At 47.9% G+C, this 20,020-nt stretch overlaps 1 protein-coding gene across 1 annotated transcript in view; it reads right to left on the bottom strand.

The window, feature by feature from the left end:
* Positions 1 to 20,020, bottom strand: part of LOC146822735 (uncharacterized) — a 447,601-nt gene that overhangs the window by 200,475 nt on the left and 227,106 nt on the right. Inside the window, exon 8 of the mRNA XM_085606289.1 lies at positions 9,161 to 9,559. Coding sequence (XP_085462415.1) covers positions 9,161 to 9,559 — 399 coding nt within the window. The remainder of the gene's footprint in view (positions 1 to 9,160; positions 9,560 to 20,020) is intronic.

Here is a 20,020-nt window from a genome sequence, read left to right as displayed (position 1 = left end):
TTGATGCAAAGTATTACAAAAGCAGCGTTTCGCACTGCTTTATGTTACTGTTCCAAATAAACCAGCGCAAACGCCAATTTGAGTTGGTTTGAAAAATCTCCAAAAGGGTTTAGCGTTAAAAAAGTAAAGCTAACCCGCCACTAAACCTTTGGGAATCTTGGCCCAGAAGTCAATGGACAATTGCATTAGCTCTGAATACTCAAGATTTACTTTAGTAGCAAATCTTGGTAAACTTACTTTGCTATCTGCTATACTATGTCCGTTTTTTATTAATGCATTCTGTGCTGAATAGTCTTGAGGAGTGCAGCACAATATATGGTCCCAAAGGACAATTCATTAATATCAAAAGTAAACTGATAAAGGAAACAATAGAGAAAACATAAGGTGCTTCGAACGCAGTGTTATTTAATCACACTGAACGTACATCAATTCATAGCATCATTGGACAGATATCAAAACAGTGGAGTGCCCCAGGTGGGGAAGGAGAATAGAGGTGTGTATCGTGATTGGAGTGAAGATAAAGGGGATATGTAAAGAAAATGCAGTGTCAATCATATAATTAATACATAAAAAACATATACATAAAAAGACACAAGGCTAGCAGACAGTGATTTTTCCAGAGCCACTTGAGACAGCGGGCGAAATTGGAGAGCCTGAGCCAATGAATTATCAGATTTACACTCCAAGGCGGGACTGAAGATACCGGCTCTTATCCCCTTGGCTCATATAATTTTCAGATTCAGTGACAGCTTCTCGCGTCTTCCGGAGCCTGTGCGCTTTTTTGGTGCCCCTTCCCTCTTCCCTGTCCTGAGGAAGAACCCCGCGTAAGGGATAAATAACCTACAATATCTTAGGGGTCAAAACATCAACAACTTTCAATACCTGCCCAGCTTGATCAACAGCGATTATTCACTATGACACTGCATTCAAACACGGCTACCCATTTAATTGAGAACGTTTCTAATGATGTGGCTTGAATTAGTAGCCTTGTGTCTTTTTATGTATTCGTTTTTTATGTATTAATTATATGATTGACACTGCATTTTCTTTACCTATCCCCTATATCTTCACTCCAATCATGATACACACCTCTATTCTCCTTCCCCACCTGGGGCACTGCACTGTTTGGTATCTGTCCAATGATGCTATGAATTGATGTACGTTCAGTGTGATTAAATAACACTGCGTTCGAAGCACCTTATGGTTCCTCTTTTCTTTCCTTTATCAGTTTACTTTTGATATTGATGAACTGTCCTTTGGGACCATTTATTTTACTGCACTGCTTGATACCCAGGTCCCAGGGACATATATTGTGTTTTACCCGTCTTTTGTAACGATTAATCTTGAGGGGCACTTCGGAGCATGTGAGATAACAAGTCTCTGATTCTCTAGGCAGCAGAAGTGTCCTGAAACTATTCAGTCTTGTTCGCCTGATTAACTGTTGGTTGGTGATGAAAGCCCTCTTTTTCCTGCACACAATGTTAATAATTCTGGAGAGGGATTTAACAGTGGAATTTCCCACGCAACAGGCATTGTATAGTAAAGTAAAATCAACAGGTGGATTCTCCTCAGAATTCATCACCTCCTCCAAAAATGAAATGGTTTTCCTTTACAACCAACTCTACAGCCTTAATTTTCTGTGGACCAGTGAAGGGGCGTTATTTATCATTGTTTATCCTACCCGATAAAATCTGACACCATAGGTTGCGAAAGGGGGGCTTGGGGGGGGCAGGCGACCGAAGGGAGTCCCCACCCCCGGGCAGTTTGGGAGGGGGCGTGTGGGGGGCGTGGCTTGCCCTGCGCGGCCGATTTTCAAATTTGGGCTCCTTTTTCCAGCCTAAATGTAGTCCAAGTATAAATACTTTGGGCGCCTGCTCCCGGCCACCATTTTAGGTTTGGTGACCTGGTGGCTGGGAGCTAGGCTAGTGGTGTGTTTTTTGTCAGGGTAGTTTAGCTGTTCTTTCGGTAGTATTTAGTGCTTTTTGCAATGGCGGAAGGTGATTACCGCGTTCTGGAAGCCCTCCGGCTCCTGAGCGAGGCGGGCCGGATGGACCTCGTCGTTGGTGAGGTGGCGGGGCCGTCGCGTCCCATGCGACGGGCCTCGGCGGGCGTAGCGGCGGCGGTGGCAGCATACACTTCGCCGAAGCGCATGAAGCACATGGCGGTGAGTGAACGGGGCCGCCAGTGCTTTAAGAAGGCGGCCCCAGCTGACGGTGTGCAGCGGAGGGCTCCCGTACCGGTGGGGGAGGCGGGAGGGGTGAGTGGGGAGGGCCAGGAGGGCTGGTGCGCGGGAGAGCTCGCTTTAAGGGTGCCGGCGGCAGCAGTGCGCTCATATTCTTCCCCCGCGGTGAGAGGCAAACACAGGGAGGGCGCGTGTACGAGAGGCGTTCCTCTTCTATGCCAGAGGCTCCGGCTCTGTCTCAGAGGGAGGCGGGGGGCGGCAACGTGCGCGGAGCTGGTCGGGCGGGTCAGGAGGTCGCGCATATGGCGCGTGCTGGTTTTTCTCCTCGCGCGTGTGTCTTCAGGGAAGCGGGTGGCAGGGCAGGTAGCGTGGGGGGTTTAAGGGGCCAGCTTTCTGCCTCGCGCACTTTTGAGGATTCTTTTGTGGGGCATGACAGCGAGGGGCAGGTCATTGGTGCGTTCGCTATGTCGGATGAGGCTGGGGAACAAGGGGTGGTAGGGGCCACAGGAGGGGAGAGTCCTTTATTGTTTTCCCCCCCTTTATCTGCAAGGGGAGGGCCGGGGTCTGTAGGGGCGAGTTCTCTGGGTGAAGGGGAGTGGGCTCAGGTGGGGGGGTGGGGCTCTCAGCAGGATTTACGTTTTTCTAGAGATTATGGGGTTCCTCGGGCTTCTGCTTCTTCGCGTGGGGGGGTTTGCTTTCTCTGGGGGTTGAAAAAGGTCAGTGCAGGGCAGGAGCGAGTGGGGGTAGTAGTGGGGAGGAGGTTTTGGTTTTCGGGGATCTGGAGCCGGCTGGGGGAGATTTGGCATGGGAAGGTTTAGATATTTTTCCCTCTTGGTCTGAGGGGGTTCGGGGGATTGGGGGGGAAGTGGCGTCGGGCTCGTTTCAGGTGCAGGGGCGCGGCGGGGATTTGGAGTCAGGGGTGCGGGTAGGTGGGGATGTTTGTGGCTCGGTTTCCATGGGGATAGGCAGTTTGCGGGTTGGTGGGGTTGCGCAGGATAGGGGAGATGTGTCTGCCGTGGTGCAGGCGATGCTAGATTGGAGTGGGGATGAGGAAGGTGTGGTTTCGGCGTTTTCGGGCAGTAGGGTGCAGGTGGGTTTTTCTGGGGGTCGGCAGACTAGGGAAGTTTTTTCAAGTGGTCATAGGGCAGGCGGCGCGGTTAGCTTTCAGGGACCCAGCACACCAGTCCAACCTTTTTCTTTTCAGGTCAAGAAGCGTAGCAGCGCAGCGGACTCGGTAGGGCGAGGTGCGGCCCATTATCGCCGAGGAGAAGGGAGGGTGAGGCCTTGTGCGGCACATTCCGTACCGGCGGGGGATCCCGTCGCGGCCAGCTCACGAAGGTCCGGCGCGACCTCGCTGGCCCCAACGTCACGGCGGTCAAGATGGACAGAGTTTTCAAATAAGATGGATTGTTATGTTAATCGACATAGGGGGGTGGACCGGCGAGTACAGTCGGCTCCCCCGCAAGGTGGTTTTAAGGCCGTGGAGGCCGGTTGTGCTAATTCAGGGTCCGGTAAGGCCCGTATGGTGGAATTTGCTGAGGAGAATTTACTGGTGGAAGAGCCAATCTTGCTCGACTATGAGGAAGACAGCCCCGAGGAAGGGGAACTACGGGGTTATGAGGAGGGGGGACACTCTCATGTTTCTGGTAGTCTTTTCCAGGTTTCGGGTGTGGCACCCATTGCACAGTCCGTGGTGGTGAAATCCAAAGGAGAGCACGGCCCGTTGGTCAGGGCGCATCCTCCAAGGGATTCTTCTGAGAGGTCGGCGAGGCGGTCGGAGTCGGTCCGCACCCCCTCTTTAGAGCCAGGTGAGAGTGCTAAAACACAGGCCAAATGGTGTCTGTGGGGTCTGGGGAGGATGGGGGAGGGGGTGTGTCGGAGGGGAGATTATATAGAGGGAAGTATGTGAAAGATACAGGGGTTGGCACGGGGACGGAGGGAACGTTTCCGGGGGCCAAGGTGGAGAGTGGGTCAAATACAGAGGCAGGTGATGGTAAGGACAAGCCACAGAGCAAAGAGTTAAAGATTAAGAAGCTCCCTTATATGGGGGTGACTAAGCCTTTAGGTGCCCATTTAATGTTAGCAAGAAAGGAGCATATTTGGAAGGGCGAATATGTGGAGATTTTGAAGCTCTTACACAGGGAGGTGAGGTCTAAGGAGGGCTCTAAGGAAGAGGAGTACGAATTGGCTAAGCGCCCTAAGGTGCCGCTGACGATTGAAAATTGGACGGCGGCATTTTTAAGCGCTGCGTGGCCATATTCAAGTATATGGATGTAATAAGGAAGGCCCAGATTACAGGTAATGGTTACGCTTGGGCACAGTATGACGAAGAATTTAGGGCCCGTATGGCTTGGGATTCAGAGGCAAAATGGGGTGAGCTAGATAATGATTTGTGGCAGCATACCATGGGGGCCGCGCCAGGAGGTAAGACTATTTTTACGGCTAGTGGTCTGCCTCTAGTTTATCGGCCCTTTCAGGGAAAGCCCACCCGGGGTGGGGTGGGAGGCTCAGCCGCATCACAGACTGGGGTCGGGGCATGTTGGGATTTCAACAAAGGCCTATGTACTCGGGAGTATTGCAAATACCGTCACGAGTGTTCCAAGTGCGGCAAGCGCCACCCTCTCGTCAACTGCTGGGGCGTTAGGCCATCAGGGGGACAGCAAGGGCAGCAGGCAGGCGCAGGGATGTCTGGCAATGCGCAGCAGTCACAGGGTGGACGGGGGGGTAGGGGCGCACAGGGTTCTGGGCCAAAGGGCTCCTACGCCAATTAAATTGGTTCAGCTCGAGGAAGCATTGAAGGGCTACGGGGACTTGGTGGCAAAACAGACAATTCGTGATGGTTTCAAGTGGGGTTTTCATTTGGGGTACCACGGGCCCCGGCAGAGAAGGTGGGCGGATAATTTGAAATCCACATCAGAGCACAAACTGGTGGTGCGTGAGAAATTGTGTAAAGAAGTGCAGGAGGGGAGGATGGCAGGCCCGTTTGGAGAGTGGCCAGTTCATAATTTGATCATTTCCCCTATTGGTGTGGTGCCCAAGAAGGAGGAAGGGCAGTTTCGGCTGATTCAACATTTGTGTTGGCCTGAAGGGTCGTCAGTCAATGATTTTATCAATGAAGACGCTGCTTCGGTGTCATACTCCTCAGTTGACGTCGCCATGTCACTTGTCGTGACCGCGGGCGCAGCTGCAGGCATGGCAAAGTGTGATATCAAGTCGGCTTTTAGGCTGCTCCCGGTTCATCCGGACGATTGGCCTTTGTTGGGTATACAGTTCGAGGGTAAATGGTATGTAGACAAGGCGCTACCAATGGGCTGCTCGGTGTCATGTGCTCTTTTTGAACTGTTCAGCACTTTTTTGCAGTGGTTTTTCACGCATCGCAATGGTCACAGCTTGGTCACCCATTATTTGGATGATTTCTTCTTTGTGGGCTCCCCGGGCTCTTCGGAGTACCGGCATGCTCTGGAATCTTTTCATGAGCTTATGGAGGAATTGGGGGTGCCGTTGGCTCCGGAAAAAACAATGGGGCCTGATACTGTCATCTCCTTTTTGGGTATTGAGCTTGACTCAGTTGCAATGCAGGCTCGTTTGCCTGAGGATAAGAAATCCAAAATGTTGGCTTTACTGGACACGATGTTGGCCCGGTCGAAGGTGACAGTGAAGGACATCCAGGTGTTGTTAGGCCATTTTAATTTTGCTTGCAGGGTGGTAAGGGCGGGTCGGACTTTCTGTAGGCGCCTGGGCCGGGCTTTGGCGGGTCAGCATTTACCTCACCATCACGTGCGTTTGTCGGCAGGCGTGAAGGAAGACCTGCGTATGTGGTCCTTTTTCTTGCACTCCTTTAACGGAGTACCACTGGCCAGGGACGAGGATGTGCAGTGGGATGTGCAAATGTTTTCGGATGCAGCGGGCAGTGATGGTTTTGGCATTTACTGGCAAGGGCGATGGTGTGCAGAGAAATGGCCACAGGAGTGGAGGAATGGTGGGCGGAGCATTGCCTTTTTGGAGCTTTTTCCACTTTTGGTTGCTTTGACCATTTGGGGCAAAGAGCTGGAACATAAGAGGGTCCTGTTCCGTGTGGACAACATGGCGGTGGTGCAAATAGTCAACAGGCAGTCAGCCAGGGATGAGCAGATTTTGAAATTGATGAGGGTGTTTGTGCTGGGCTGTTTGCGCTATGATATTTCATTCAGGGCTTTGCACGTGCCAGGTGTGGACAATGACATTGTGGATGCTTTGTCTCGTTCGCAGTGGGGGAGATTCCATGGGCTGGCCAAGGAGGCGGACAGGACACCGACCCCGATGCCGGAGCACCTCTGGTCTGTCGGCAACGTAGGGTATTTCAACTGGTGGTAGGTTCTTTGTCTGCTTCCACTCGTGCAGCGTATGCTTTGGCGTGGAAGGAATTTTTGTCCTCAGGAGCTTGTAGGAGGGAGGAATCGTGGCGCAATTTTGTTCAATTTATCCTTGACCTCATTGAGAAGGGTTTGTCTAGAGTCACCATTGCTGGGAAGTTGGCGGGGATTTCCTTAATGGGTAAGATTTTTTGGGGTTATTCCCCGTCTGCTGGGGAAATAGGACGCAGGATGCTTGAGGGTTGGGCTAGAGAGCGGGGTGGAACCGTGATGTCCCGTTTACCTATTTCCTGGCAGACGTTAGCACGTTTGTTGACAGTTTTGCCTGTAGTTTGCAGGGATGATTTTGAGGCTTCGTTGTTTGCTACCCTTATGGTGTTCATGTTTTTTGGGGCTTTTCGGGTTTCTGAGCTCCTCGGGACCAAGGTAAAGCGGGGCATTCGTTGGCAGGACGTGTTCTTCTCGGACACAGGTGTGAACATTTGGTTGTCCAGTTCAAAAACAGATCAGAGGGGGATTGGTAAGAGGGTGTGGTTAGAAGCAGGAGCCCCCAGTTGTACATGTCCGCTGCGTTTGGCGAGGCAATGGAAGATACTATCAGGGGGTGATGGGGGCGACTTGGTTTTCCGGCATATGAATGGGTCACGCGTCACTGACTATCAGCTGCGTATGGTCCTGCGCAAGGGGTTACAGCATATTGGTTTGGATGGGGCCCAGTTTGGGACACACTCTTTTAGGATTGAGGCATCAACTGAAGCGCATAACCGGGGTTGGTCTCAGGGCGACATAATGCGCTTAGGGCGTTGGTCATCAGACTGTTTTAACAAATATGTACGAGAAAATGCAGCAGAGGCGCCTGCATCCACCTCTTTGGTGAGTCTCATTCTTGTTTTTCTTTTCAGGTTCGGTGGCTGGGCCACACGCATAGGAATTGACGGTGTGGATTGTGGGGCATTCCTTCGTCAAGTGGGCACATGTACAAGCGTGCAAAAGTTATTTTGGGGGAAGTTTGCGTTTTAATGACAGCCTTTTTCGAATGATCTGGAAAGGGAAGGGGGGTATGCTTTGGAGGGAGCTGATTCCATGTTTGAATAAAGCCATGGTGAGGGGACAATGCCCGGATATTCTTTTAATACATTTGGGGATAACGATCTTTGCATTGTGAAAGGGGTGGTATTATTGCATGCCATGAAAAGGGATTTGGCGTTGTTGAAGGAGCGATGGTTGGGTTGTCATGTTCTCTGGACGGAATTGGTCCCGCGGAGGGTGTGGAGAGGGGCTTTGAATCCCAGAGCTATCGACAGGTCTCGGAAGAAGGTGAATATGGAGATCTCCAGGTTTTGTCGAGATTTGGGCTTTGGGAGAGTGACACACAAAGATATTCGTTTTGAGGCGGTAGAATTTTTTCGTGGAGATGGGGTACACTTGTCAAGGTTGGGCATGGACCTTTATTTGTTGGAACTTAGGGAGGTCTTGTCTCGGTGTTTGAACGTGCAGAATCAGGCTCGTGGTGTTTAAAGCTCTTTGTTGTGGGGGGGGCAGAAAGAGGGGTGGGTGGTGGTTTCACCGCCCACCCTCTTTCTGGGTGGCGGGGGTTATGGTAAATTTTGGACAGTTTTACCGGAGGTTGGTGGAGTTATGTTGTTGAGTTGGGTTATCGACAGGGAAAGGATAGGTTGGTAACTTTAGTTCGGTTACACAGTTTGGGGGCCGATAGCTGTAAAGGGGCAGGCAGGGGAGTTTGGTTAACGGAAGGTTTGTATTTAGAGATTGTTGGGGGGGTTATACAGGAATGTAATGTTTGATATTGTTGTAATGTTGTATTGTACGGGCGGGCTCGAAGGAATTTAGGGGAGGGGGCGGGGTGCGGAGTTAGGTATGTTATATTTAGTGAGGTTTAGTTTTGGAAGGCGTTTCGGCCAAGGTTTTAAAATTGTAATGTGCACCTGTTTCCAATAAAGCGGCCTTTTACACACAATTCTTGGTCAGCGGCCTGCTTTCCCCCCCACCCCTCCCTCCCAATGTATTAGTTTTAATAAAATGGGGAATAACGTGGTTTGGGATGCTTACTGCATGAAAATATGCATGCTTCAGTAGTCACCTTTCACCCTGCTAAATTCAATCTACCACATTTCAATTTTGTATGCGAACTTTATAGTACCCCAAAATAAATGCCCTGTAATTACTAGGTCAGCTAACATTTGCAAAATATATAATTCCAATCCATGAGCACCCATGGGTTTGGTCGAAAAGCAACGGGTCGCAATAATGAGGGCCTTAATCCCAATGTGTTTCTTACCTGAAATCACATTTCGGTGTTTTACAATCTCAAACTTAAAAAAACAAAATCCTTTTTTTTTAGGTTACAAAATCATCCTAACACTCAATAATAGATATTAATATAGCAATAAAATGTAACAATCTACGTTAAGTTGTTTCCAATGTCAAAATCAAATGAAAATCTGTATATACTTACAATGCAAGTGCTTCTGCACTGCTTAGAGGGAGCGACTGCAGATTCTGAAAGACAATTTTGTAATCTGCTTCTAGTTAAGAAGGATTCCCGCGCGAAGACCTGCGTCTGGTTGTCCAACCAATTACTAAGTGCGCAAGTTGCACTGTTTACATTGGTATTGAGAGTATTCCTGCCATTACTGAATTTTCCATCCTCTAATTCACACACGCTGCCAGTTTTGCTTAGAGGTGGCCCTGTGACTACAGGTATGGGTTTCGCCTGGGAGTCTATCGTATTTGTGCCACGGCAACACGAACAACATTGTTTCTTCTTTTTCTCGGTGCTCTTCTCGGCGGAGAGCACTTGCGTCAGGCCTGGGGCTTCCTTCACTGCCAAATGTGTTTCCTCTTTCAACACAATCTCATCAATTTCCTCCTCTTCCTCCCGACACACAATATCGTGGGCCACCAATCTGACAATGAGGTCGCGATTGCTCGTCGCATCTTTCAGAAGTTCTACATTGTCTATGTCGGGTCTTAACACGTTGAAAAATGAGTTTCTGCTCATGATCTAAAAATGAATCAAAAAAAGTCTCTCGTTACAATATTAAAAAATGTTCACATTTATTTTGCCACCTTACTAAATGCAGGCCATATAAATTACTAACTGACAACATGTCCTAATTATGTCTACCAAAATGCAAATGTAATTATTTAATGCTTCCAGTCAGTCATCAATCATGGGTGCGTTGTTTTGCAAATCCCTTGGCCTGGGGGTGTCCCATCAACAAAGCACTGGGCCACCAGAAGATTTTCCGGTAAATTCAAATTCAAATAATCTTTATTCGGATATTTAAAAAAATAGCCATAAAAGATACATATTATACAGTTGGGCCTTCAGCTAATACATAGTATTTCATACATTAATAAATAATTCAAATTCAAGATAAAACAAGCATATTAAAAACTAGCCATCGATGTCATCAATTAAGCGAAAAACCTAGACAAAGGTGCTCCATTCGTTTCTGGATTTCAGTTCTTTCATTTCTACTACTTGTAATTGGGGAGCCTAATTAATCCTCTACCCTTGTCTTTCTCAGTTTGACTGCCAGACGCAGAAAGTGCACCATGCTAAATAATGTAAAAGGGTCAGTTGCAAGCTTAAGAAATAAAAGGGCCACTTTAGCCTGTCCTATATTTGCACGTTTGAGGATTGTTTTTAAAAACAGTGATCGTGGGTAGGCAAAGAAGGGACAAATTAAGACAAAATGGAGGGTATCTTGCGGAGATCTAAGATCGCAGCCGCAACATCCTTTTAAACTCACATCATGTACAAAACCAGCTGGAACAGACAGGATATGGTGCAACAAGTCCAATCTGAATCTGGACATTAGGAATCTATCATGTCTATTATACATATTGGCGAGGTAGTATTCCATGTCCGGGTTGGCTTTAATAAGCTGGTATGACCTTACTGTGCTTTTAATCCCTTCTGTTGCCTCTCTAGTCTTAGCCCAATGCTGCCTGCAACCTTTCTTTATAATGCCCTTGTCTCTTCTGGCCAACATACTTGGTTCGTTAAAAAGGTTTTCATGGTCCAGACTGGTCAGTACGTCCCTTACATATTTTAGCCATGGTATTCGAGACCATTTGTCCCCTTTCAGGCAATCCTCTAAAATTGATCTACTCAAGCTTGCCTCGGGGTTGGTCCAAATTTTTATCCAACAAAGGATTGGGTTAGAGGCAGCCTTGTCGATGAGATAATCTATACCCAATTCCTCGTGTGCAATAAACGAGGAGATGCATGTTGGCACTTGCAAAAGCCTTTTTAAAAATGTATCTTCTTCATGTTGAATGTTCCCCATATCTGAGAAACCCCAGACCTCACTCCCATATAGTGTCTTAGGGCAACATACCGAGCTATATAGTTGGACAATTTCATGCGGAGACCAGCGACCCAATCTCGTAGCATAATTCATAAGGGACCCCGCAGCGCTGGGATGTTGGCTACATTTGAGGTTTACTAAGGGCTTAAAATTAAGATCTTGGTCAAAAACAGTCCCCAGATAATTAAAAGTTTTTACTTTTTCCAGTGTGTGGGTTCCTATAGAGAAACTATAGTTCTTGGCTGGCTTTTTGCCCACTTCCATGATGTATGATTTGGATAAGTTGGGCACTAGGTCTAAGACCGCCATGAACCTAACAAACCCATTTATAAGTGCCTGCAGACTCCTTCCTGTACGGGCCAGGAGGACTGCATCATCTGCATAAAGGAGGACTGGTATACTTCTCTTCCCTATGCAGGGGCAATCTGCCTCCAGTACTCCCAACGCCTTATCTAGCCCATTTATATAGAGAGTGAACAGAAATGGCGCTAGGATGCAGCCTTGCCGCACCCCTCCACGGCATTGAAAGTCATCTGTGAGGTCACCATCATCTGTGAATCTCACCTGTGCCGTGGTATCGAGGTGAAGTGTCTGCAAGAGTCGTATCAATTCCAATTCAACGCCCATCTCTGCCAACATCTCCCACAGCTTTCTTCTGTTAACACAGTCGAAAGCTGCTGAGAGGTCCATAAATGCTAGATACACAGTACCCTCCCTGGCCAGAGTGTATTTAGCCACAAGGAGATAAAGATTGAGGCACTGGTCTGTGGTCGAGCGCCCTGTTCGAAATCCATACTGCACGTCAGTGATAATGTTTTGTTCTTCGGCCCAATCCAAGAGACGGTTTAAGATGATTCTCCCCATTACTTTCACCGTAACATCTATTAGGGATATTGGGCGATAGCATTGTGGGTCATTTCTATTTCCCTTTTTAAATATTGAGATGATGACAGCAGTATACCATGATCTCGGCATGCCCACTTCTCTGGCTGCATTTAGTACCCTAGCCAATATTGGGGCCCAGAAATCCACTTGACTTTTAAATAAATCTGGCGGAATCCCGTCCGGGCCGGGTGCTTTTCTTACTACCAGGCCATCTATTCCTATTTTAACTTCTGCGACCGTAAATGGGGTACACTCACCCACGATTGGTTCTCTAATTTGAGATTGCTGCATCTCATAATTGCCCCGGTTATATAGGTTAGTGAAATGCGCCACCCACGCTTCTGGCAGGATGTGGGATGCCACTTGTGGCTTATTCGGAGCTTGGAAGCATGGGTCATTTATTATTTTCCAGAAACTTGTCATGTCTCGGCGCTCCGCTGCTTCTCTTAGTGACTCCCATGCCTGAGATTGAAGACAATGTTTCCGCCTGTTAATGGCCTTTTTGTATTGTTTCCTGCATTCCATAATCACACCTCTATCCCTTGGGGCTATTTTAAGTGCCTGCTTCAGATTTCTAAGGGCCTTGGAGCATTCCTTGTCAAACCATCTCGGACAGGGATCGGTCTGCTTTTTCAGCTTACGCCTTAAGAGGCTATCGATGTGTTGGGCAGTACCCTCAAATGCTGTAATCAGGTCGCTCCCTTCTATAGTGCTATCCAAGCATTTCCACGTATGACTATCATTGTCTGCAAGGAGCGCTCTATGTAATGCTAGCCCATCAATCTTACTCCATTTGATTCTCCTGCCCTGATCCTTTGCGTTATATTGTCCCCCAGTGGTCCTTTTGCCTGCTTTAGTGCACGGGTCTAAGATCCCTATTATTAATTCTAAGGGGTTATGGTCACTAAATGCACTAGGGACTATCTCAAAATGACTGACCCTGCCGATTAGGGCATTGGAGACAAAGATGTAGTCGATAATGGAATCACAGCCCCGTCCCTTAAATGAAGGGGTCATTACGTTTGGTGATCCATCCACGACTAGATCCATCGTGTTTATTAAGGCCGATTTCCCCAAAATTGTGCATAAAGCCATGCCCTCTCTGGAGTGCTCTGTGTGCCATCCTTTTATCGAGGGGCAGGCGTCCCATTTACCTCCTTCGCATTTCAAATAGGGGCACGGGTGGGTATTAAAATCCCCCATCAAGATTAGCTGAGTGCTTGAATCCCCTGTGTCGTTTAACCCAGTTAATCTTTCGTCTAGCTCCGCCAGATTTGACGATTGTCCTACATTATAAAAATTTATAAAAATTACCTTAAGGCCCTTTGCAATGTATTTTATGCCCTGGAGACAGTTGGAGTCCCACCCCAGGTCTTGCCAACTTCCTAGCAGCGTCAATGCCGCGTACATGATGAGGCCACCTTTGGCTCGACCCATAGGTGATTTACGGGCAGGTACGAAAAACAACTTATATCCCTCCAGGAACAGCCCACTACAATCTGTTTCCCAGGTTTCCTGTAGACAAATAATTTTATACTGTTTGATAAAAACTTGCCATTCAGGATTGGTGACTTTGGTTGCGAGTCCCGCGGTATTCCAGGATAACAGCCTCAACTCTGAGGCTGTTTGGTCCCGGCCGCTACTTCCTCCCCTAATCCTCCTTTGGAAAGGATTTATCTCCGGACAAATTACTTTTAGGGGTATATCTTCCACCACCCTCGCCTGCCCTTTAGGTGTACCAGTTTTTTGGTCCTGAACATTTTCTCCTATTTTGGATACAGTTCCTAGGTTCCCTTGGGTGTCTCATGGTCTCTCGCCCTCCCTCCTCACCAGAGTCCCCAGTCAATCTTGTTCATCCAGGGCAGAGTAATTATAGAGGGTTGCGAATCTATTTGGGGCCAAGCGCATATTATCGATTCTACTTTTCTTAACTATTCTTGGCCATTGCGAAGTCTGCCCGGGGTCTAGAGTACTGTCCCTGTAAAAGTAATATAGGGGAAGCATCCTTATGCATGACCCTCTCTCACTCTCCCCATGGCGATTGTCTAGGAGTTCTTTAACTAACTCTGGGTATCTAAAATTTACAATAATGCAATCGCCTGCAAATTTTTTCTCTCCACCCCCAATCCAGGCTACCCTCCTGGTCATGAGAATTTGATTGTGCTGGAATCTCTTTACTGGTATGTTGTTGTTAATCCAGTGCGCAGCCTTATTGATCAAGGTGATGGGCGATTCCTCACTGTCCTTATTTACATCTGGTACCCCCACCAGCACTACTAGGGACAGGAGGCCGGGGGTAAGTCTAATGTCTGAAGTCCTGGGGTGCCCTGGATACAGTCCATACGGTCTGTCCTAAGGGGCCTTTTCCGCTCCCCTTGCGCCGTACCAGTATCTCTGGCCATATGCCGGGTGCCTGGGTAGTCCGGAAGCTCCCTTCTCAGGTCCTTATCACTAGATTCGTCTTTTTTCGGGGGAGTGTCTCTACGCTCACTTTGTTCTATCTCTGTATTATGTATTGCCAAGTTACTACGGTCCATCACTATGGGGCCCTCCTCTCTCACCTGAGTTGGATCTTTAACGAATTGAGCCCTGTTTATGGTCACAAGGCTATTTATGATCCCCTCCAAATTAGAGATTTTCGCCATTACTGGCCCTAACAGTTGATGGAGAAGTTGTTCCATTTTATTTTCTAATGCTGCTATAATTTCTTTAGTCCCGTTCGACCCTTTTTCGTGGCAACATTTGGGACAAACTATATTCTCAGGATTCTTACTGATGCCTTTAGAGGGCTTGGTCGTCCCCTTCTGACTAGGTTTACTGGCTCGGGTAGAACACTGTGACCCACCCACTAAAGGCCCCACTGGGATTTGTTGTCTTTTAGAGCGTGTTATTACCTCTCCACCCGAACTCTGTATGGGGTTAGATTCTCCTGCTACTGGCTGGTTACTAGGCCCCTCCCTTATGACATCCCCCTGCGCAGCTCTTTGTTGTGTAATAGTCCGAGTACCCTCTGTGCCATAAAGACTCAAGGCGGCACGTTGGTTACCATTAGATGACCCTATCGGACCTGCACTCGTGATATCCCCCAGGGGGCTAAGATCACTAATTAGTAGTGTGTCTACCTGAGTATGGTGGGCCGGTGAAGGTTCAATTGAGTCTTCCCGTCTGCCAGGCGTTAGACAGGAGGCTATTTTACCCAAAGAGGATCGTTTCTTTGCTAATTGGGAGTCCAGGGAAAGTCTATGCTCGGCCAGTTGGATCTCATGTACTAAGAGCGATTCGGCTCTTGTAATAAAGGCATCAAGGGTCCCTTTGACCCCTCCTTCCGCCCTCGGCTTGGCAGTCTTATTTTTTACCATGTTTGGATAACACACCGGCTGTTATTCCAAATACAAATCCCTCTGTTTGTGGTCTTAATGACTTTTGGTCTAGTGCCAGTGTGTTACGCTAACTATAAAACAGTGGCACCGACTACATTCACTAGCTGGCGTTTTCAAATCAAGTACCTGAGCAATGTTCAAATAACCTGGTCAATGAGGCGTGGGGTGTAGCATTAAGTCTCCTCATTTACAGCGTCCAGTGTCGTGCCTCTAGTATTCACCGTAGCAACAAGCCAGTGACGGTAAATATATCAATACCTAACCAATGGCCAAAAGCAAGATGGAAAATGCACAGGACATAGCACGGCCCGGCCTCCTTTGGCCCCTGGCGGCCACAGACGGCCCGCCCTTTGCCCGGGCTAAGCCCGCGCGCGGTCCCGCGACGCGGGGGGTGGAGTGGGTTTTGAAGCGCCTTCGGGCGCGAAATGCTGTGTGTCCGCTTCCGGTGGCCTGCAGCAAAGGAGCCTGGGGAGTGTAGTATTCCGCTCCCTCCTCACAGCGGTCGCGGGAGGCACCTATGCGATGGCGGGAGGGAGAGGCAGTCAGCAGCGGCGAAGACAACAACCCCGAGAGGCCAAGGGGGTAGACAGGTAAGTGCAGCAGGTGCTGTAGTGGGATGCAGACGTGCTGGAGACCCCCCAGGGAAAGGAATCTAAATGTAAACAGCAAACATGCCCAAGGTGAAGACCGAAAAAAAGTCCCGAATCCGGTAAATTAAAGGTAGGAGGCCTGCTCCAAGGCCAGGACCGGAGTGGCCATAGCGGGCGCTGGGCGTTTCCCCGGTGGGCCGACTGAATTGCCAGGGTTGGTTTGTCTTCCCAGTCCGGCCCTGTCCAAGGCTAGTGAGGCACCAAGCCGAGACTTGAGAGCAACCCTGCAGGTCCCTTTGCCTATGTAAGCCCATCAGCAGCCCTCACTCTCCAGTGCAGTAGATCTCCAGCAAGGGAAGATAACTCCCCCATGTTCTGAGAGAAATGGGCCAGAGAGACTGGAATATAGGATCTACCAAGGAACAAGACATAATCTTATTGATCCCTCTGGCCCCACTTGTGCTGCTGTGATCGGTGTGCTTGGCTAAAATGTAAGTGAGATATATCATGCAAACATTAATGCAAGGCCCTGTGTGCAATCTGCAGATTACTGGTACCATTCCTTGTGAGTGAATACATAGAAAATGTATAGAAGGGTAAGTGAATAACGTGGGTTGATTTCAATGAGAGACAAAGAGAGTTAAGCTCAAGTTGTATGTGATGCCACTGAGAACCAGGAGGTGAAAAACTTGCCCTTTATCATCGAGGCCCCTGCGCCACCGGAGCGTCACCTATTGTGACACTCCCATGGCACTTTGTCCTGCTCCATATTTATAAGGCGGTGCCCCTTCTTGCACAACAACAATCATCTCTGCAAGGCAGGCACCCTTGCACCATGGTATAAGGGTGTCTGCATATGCACACAGCTGCTGTTTGTGCACCGGTACAGGGGTGAGCACAGAAATACACCGTATTCTTGGAAATACGAAGCATTCCTGCACTTAGACCATGACGCCGCTCGGTGCAGCAAAATTGCTTGTGGCACCTCACTGTGCCATTGTCTTGTAAATATGCCCCCACAAATTTAAAGGTATACCACGTCTCAGCACTTTGGGGCATATTTCCAAGCCCTTATCTCCACCACAACGTCACTTTTAAAGACATCGTGGTAGCGATATGTGCTTTGCCTTATTTACAAAGCAGTTTTAAGCGTGGCTTAATGCTGCTTTGCAAATAAATGCAAAAACAACAGTTGATGGACAGAATGCAGAAAAATGTCATACATTCACCCCAGTACAGAGATCTGGGCCTAAATCCTAAATGTTTGGGCTGGACTGTTCTCATGAGGCACAGGGTCAAGACTGATTTGCATATGGCCAGGTCTAAACTGGGGTGGCATGGTGAGCAAAAAAACGATGGATTTAGGCCCAGATCTCTGTACTGAGTTGAATGTATGACATTGTTCTGCATTCTGTCCATCAATAGTTCTTTTTGCATTTGTCACCCCGAGTGGGACGGGTATGCTCAAACACGAGTCCCGTGCCCTCCATGCCACTGGAATCAAGCTATCCTGGCTGAAGAGGGGTGAAACCGGTCCGAGGTTGCTTGTTTCCGGTCCAGGGAGGACCTGGCTTGGCAGTTCGGGCTGGACTGTTCCCATGAGGCACAGGGTCAAGACTGATTTGCATATGGCCAGGTCTAAACTTAGGTGGCATGGTGAGCAAAAAAACCATGGATTTAGGCCCAGATCTCTGTACTGGGGTGAATGTATGACATTGTTCTGCATTCTGTCCATCAATAGTTCTTTTTGCATTTGTCACCCCAAGTGGGACGGGAATACTCAGACGTGAGTCCCGTGCTCTCCATGCCACTGGAATCAAGCTATCCTGGCTGAAGAGGGGTGAAACCCCGAAACCGGTCCTAGGATGCTTGTTTCCGGTCCAGGGAGGACCTGGCTTGGCAGTTCGGGCTGGACTGTTCCCATGAGGCACAGGGTCAAGACTGATTTGCATATGGCCAGGTCTAAACTGGGGTGGCATGGTGAGCAAAAAAACGATAGATTTAGGTCCAGATCTCTGTACTGGGGTGAATGTATGACATTGTTCTGCATTCTGTCCATCAATAGTTCTTTTTGCTTTGCAAATAAGGCACCCTTTCATGCTATACGTAGAGTGAAAGGGGAGGGCAATGGGTGCTGCTGCGGGTGTTCCAAAGCAACACCCATTGATTTTGACGCTGCCTCATATTTACAAGGGTGGCATCAATATCAGGCAGCGCCAAAAGTAAGACCAGGGAAAACCGTGTCTTACCCTGGCTAAATGAGGAGAAGTTTAATTTCTCCTCGTTTTGGCTGTTTCCATGTGTGCTGCATTGTGCAGCACAAATGGAAACAGCAAATCACCTTTTATTGTTCATGTGCAGGAAGGTGTCAATTCCTGCACATAAACAATCATTAAAAGAAATTAAGTTTTGCAACTTCTATGTGAGCTGCATTAAGCAGCACATATAAAGTTTCAAATCTCCATTTCAGATTGTTGATGTGCAGGAAGGGACACCTTCCTGCACATAAACAATCACTCCCCTCAACACAGACACCCTTGCACTATGGTGCAAGGGTGCGTGTGTTGCTCATAGGCAGCTAAATGTATCTAAAGTGACGGATCGTGTTGTTACTGTTCTTGGCTTAATGACATGCTTCGCCACTTTCCTTGTGAATATGCCCCTTTGTTCCTCCTCTCTCATAAGAGGTGCATGATGTGGTACTGAAGTGCTGTTGTCTTGCTATAACATGACATAAATATCATAATTATCAAACAATATTCTGCATTCAATATCCTGAATTACAGCTGCTGTGCATGGGTATAGGAGACAGGGAGGAGCCATGCTCCTCCTGACCTTACTTTTATCAGTCCTACTAAACTCACCCACACCACAGCTCTATAGCTCTCCCCTTCACCCAAATATATATGAAAAACCATACCTGTTGTCTTGCTGTGCTTTCCGATGACCCTCTCTGTCTTCTATTCCCCTCTCCATCCGAAAGTGTACTGACAACGGATCTCTGAGAGCGCAGCTTGAAATTTGCTTTCCAGAGACCCGTGGCCGTCAAGGCAGATAGATGAAGGTTAGTGGAGGCAGAGCATTGCCCACTTTCTCCTCCGAGTAGAGACCCAAGTGAAGGAAAGAAAGTAGGTGATATGTCATAATCCATTCTGTCACTTTACTTGGGTCTCTGCAGTCAGGGCTGGCACCGGGCGCTAACTTCTGGTGGCACTGTGTTGTCAAGTATATAGTGGATTTAAAAGCACCTGCTGCAGCCTTCCTTGCCTCCAGTTATTTGTAAGCAACAATAAAAAAAGTCAAGATAAATCTAGTGATTAATGAACCTGGGGAGGAGCGATCGAGTTTGCCTAGTGGCAATTTTGACACATCGTAAGGTAGCCCAGTGTGTTAATATGCCTGCTGCAAAGCATGTGTACCATGCAAATCAGTAGTGCATATAATGTAAATAGTTCAGTGGGTTACTGCTATTGTTGGGGAGATCCTTTTGTGACGTGCAACATTTAAATAAATTAAAGTCCTAATAAAGAACTGTGACGTATTAACTGTTATCAAAGAGCTGCATGGAAACTGGACGGTATAGGTTAGAGCGTTAGGAATTTGTTTCCCAGTGATTCAGTATCCTATTGCTGCAAAAAGGCTTAATTTGGGTGGAAATCAATTCTTATTAGTAAAGACAACCCCCAACTATGGTGGCACATTTTAAATCCAGTTTGTGCTTCTCTAGATCAAAACTATACTGTCTGCCAGTATGGATGACATGTAATCCTATTTATTTATTTAGAAGGTTTTATATAGTGTGAATGTGACCCTCGAGGGTATCAGAGCGCTTTACAATATACAGTTATAAAACATAAAGATATGAGATAGTATAAGGCATTTGGTATTTGACATTACATACAAAACAGGTATATAATAAATGGGTAACATAGGTGACCAGTAGACGACACATGATGATCCCATAGGGCAACAGAACATTCCACTATGTACAGTTATTGAACATTAGGTGGTTGTGGTAATAAACTTAATATAATATTCTCCTTCCAACCACAAGAGGTATGCAGCGATAAGAGGTTCGTAGAGGTGCCTCGATGTCTGCCTAGAATCAAGTTTTAGGACGTGAATTTGTTCACTAGGACTATTTTTACTTCTTTTTAGAAGGCGGTAAATGACGAGATTCCATGTACCCCTGGAGGTAAGGAGTTCCAGATCTTTGGCGCAATCCCCGAGAACGCTCTGCAACCAGTCTCTTTTTATGAAAGGATTGTGGTTTCAGAAGTAAAGAACTCGC

Source organism: Triturus cristatus, chromosome 5_2 (genome assembly GCF_964204655.1).
Source record: "Triturus cristatus chromosome 5_2, aTriCri1.1, whole genome shotgun sequence".
Lineage (NCBI taxonomy): Eukaryota > Metazoa > Chordata > Amphibia > Caudata > Salamandridae > Triturus > Triturus cristatus.
This window is presented reverse-complemented; position numbering and strand designations above follow the sequence as displayed.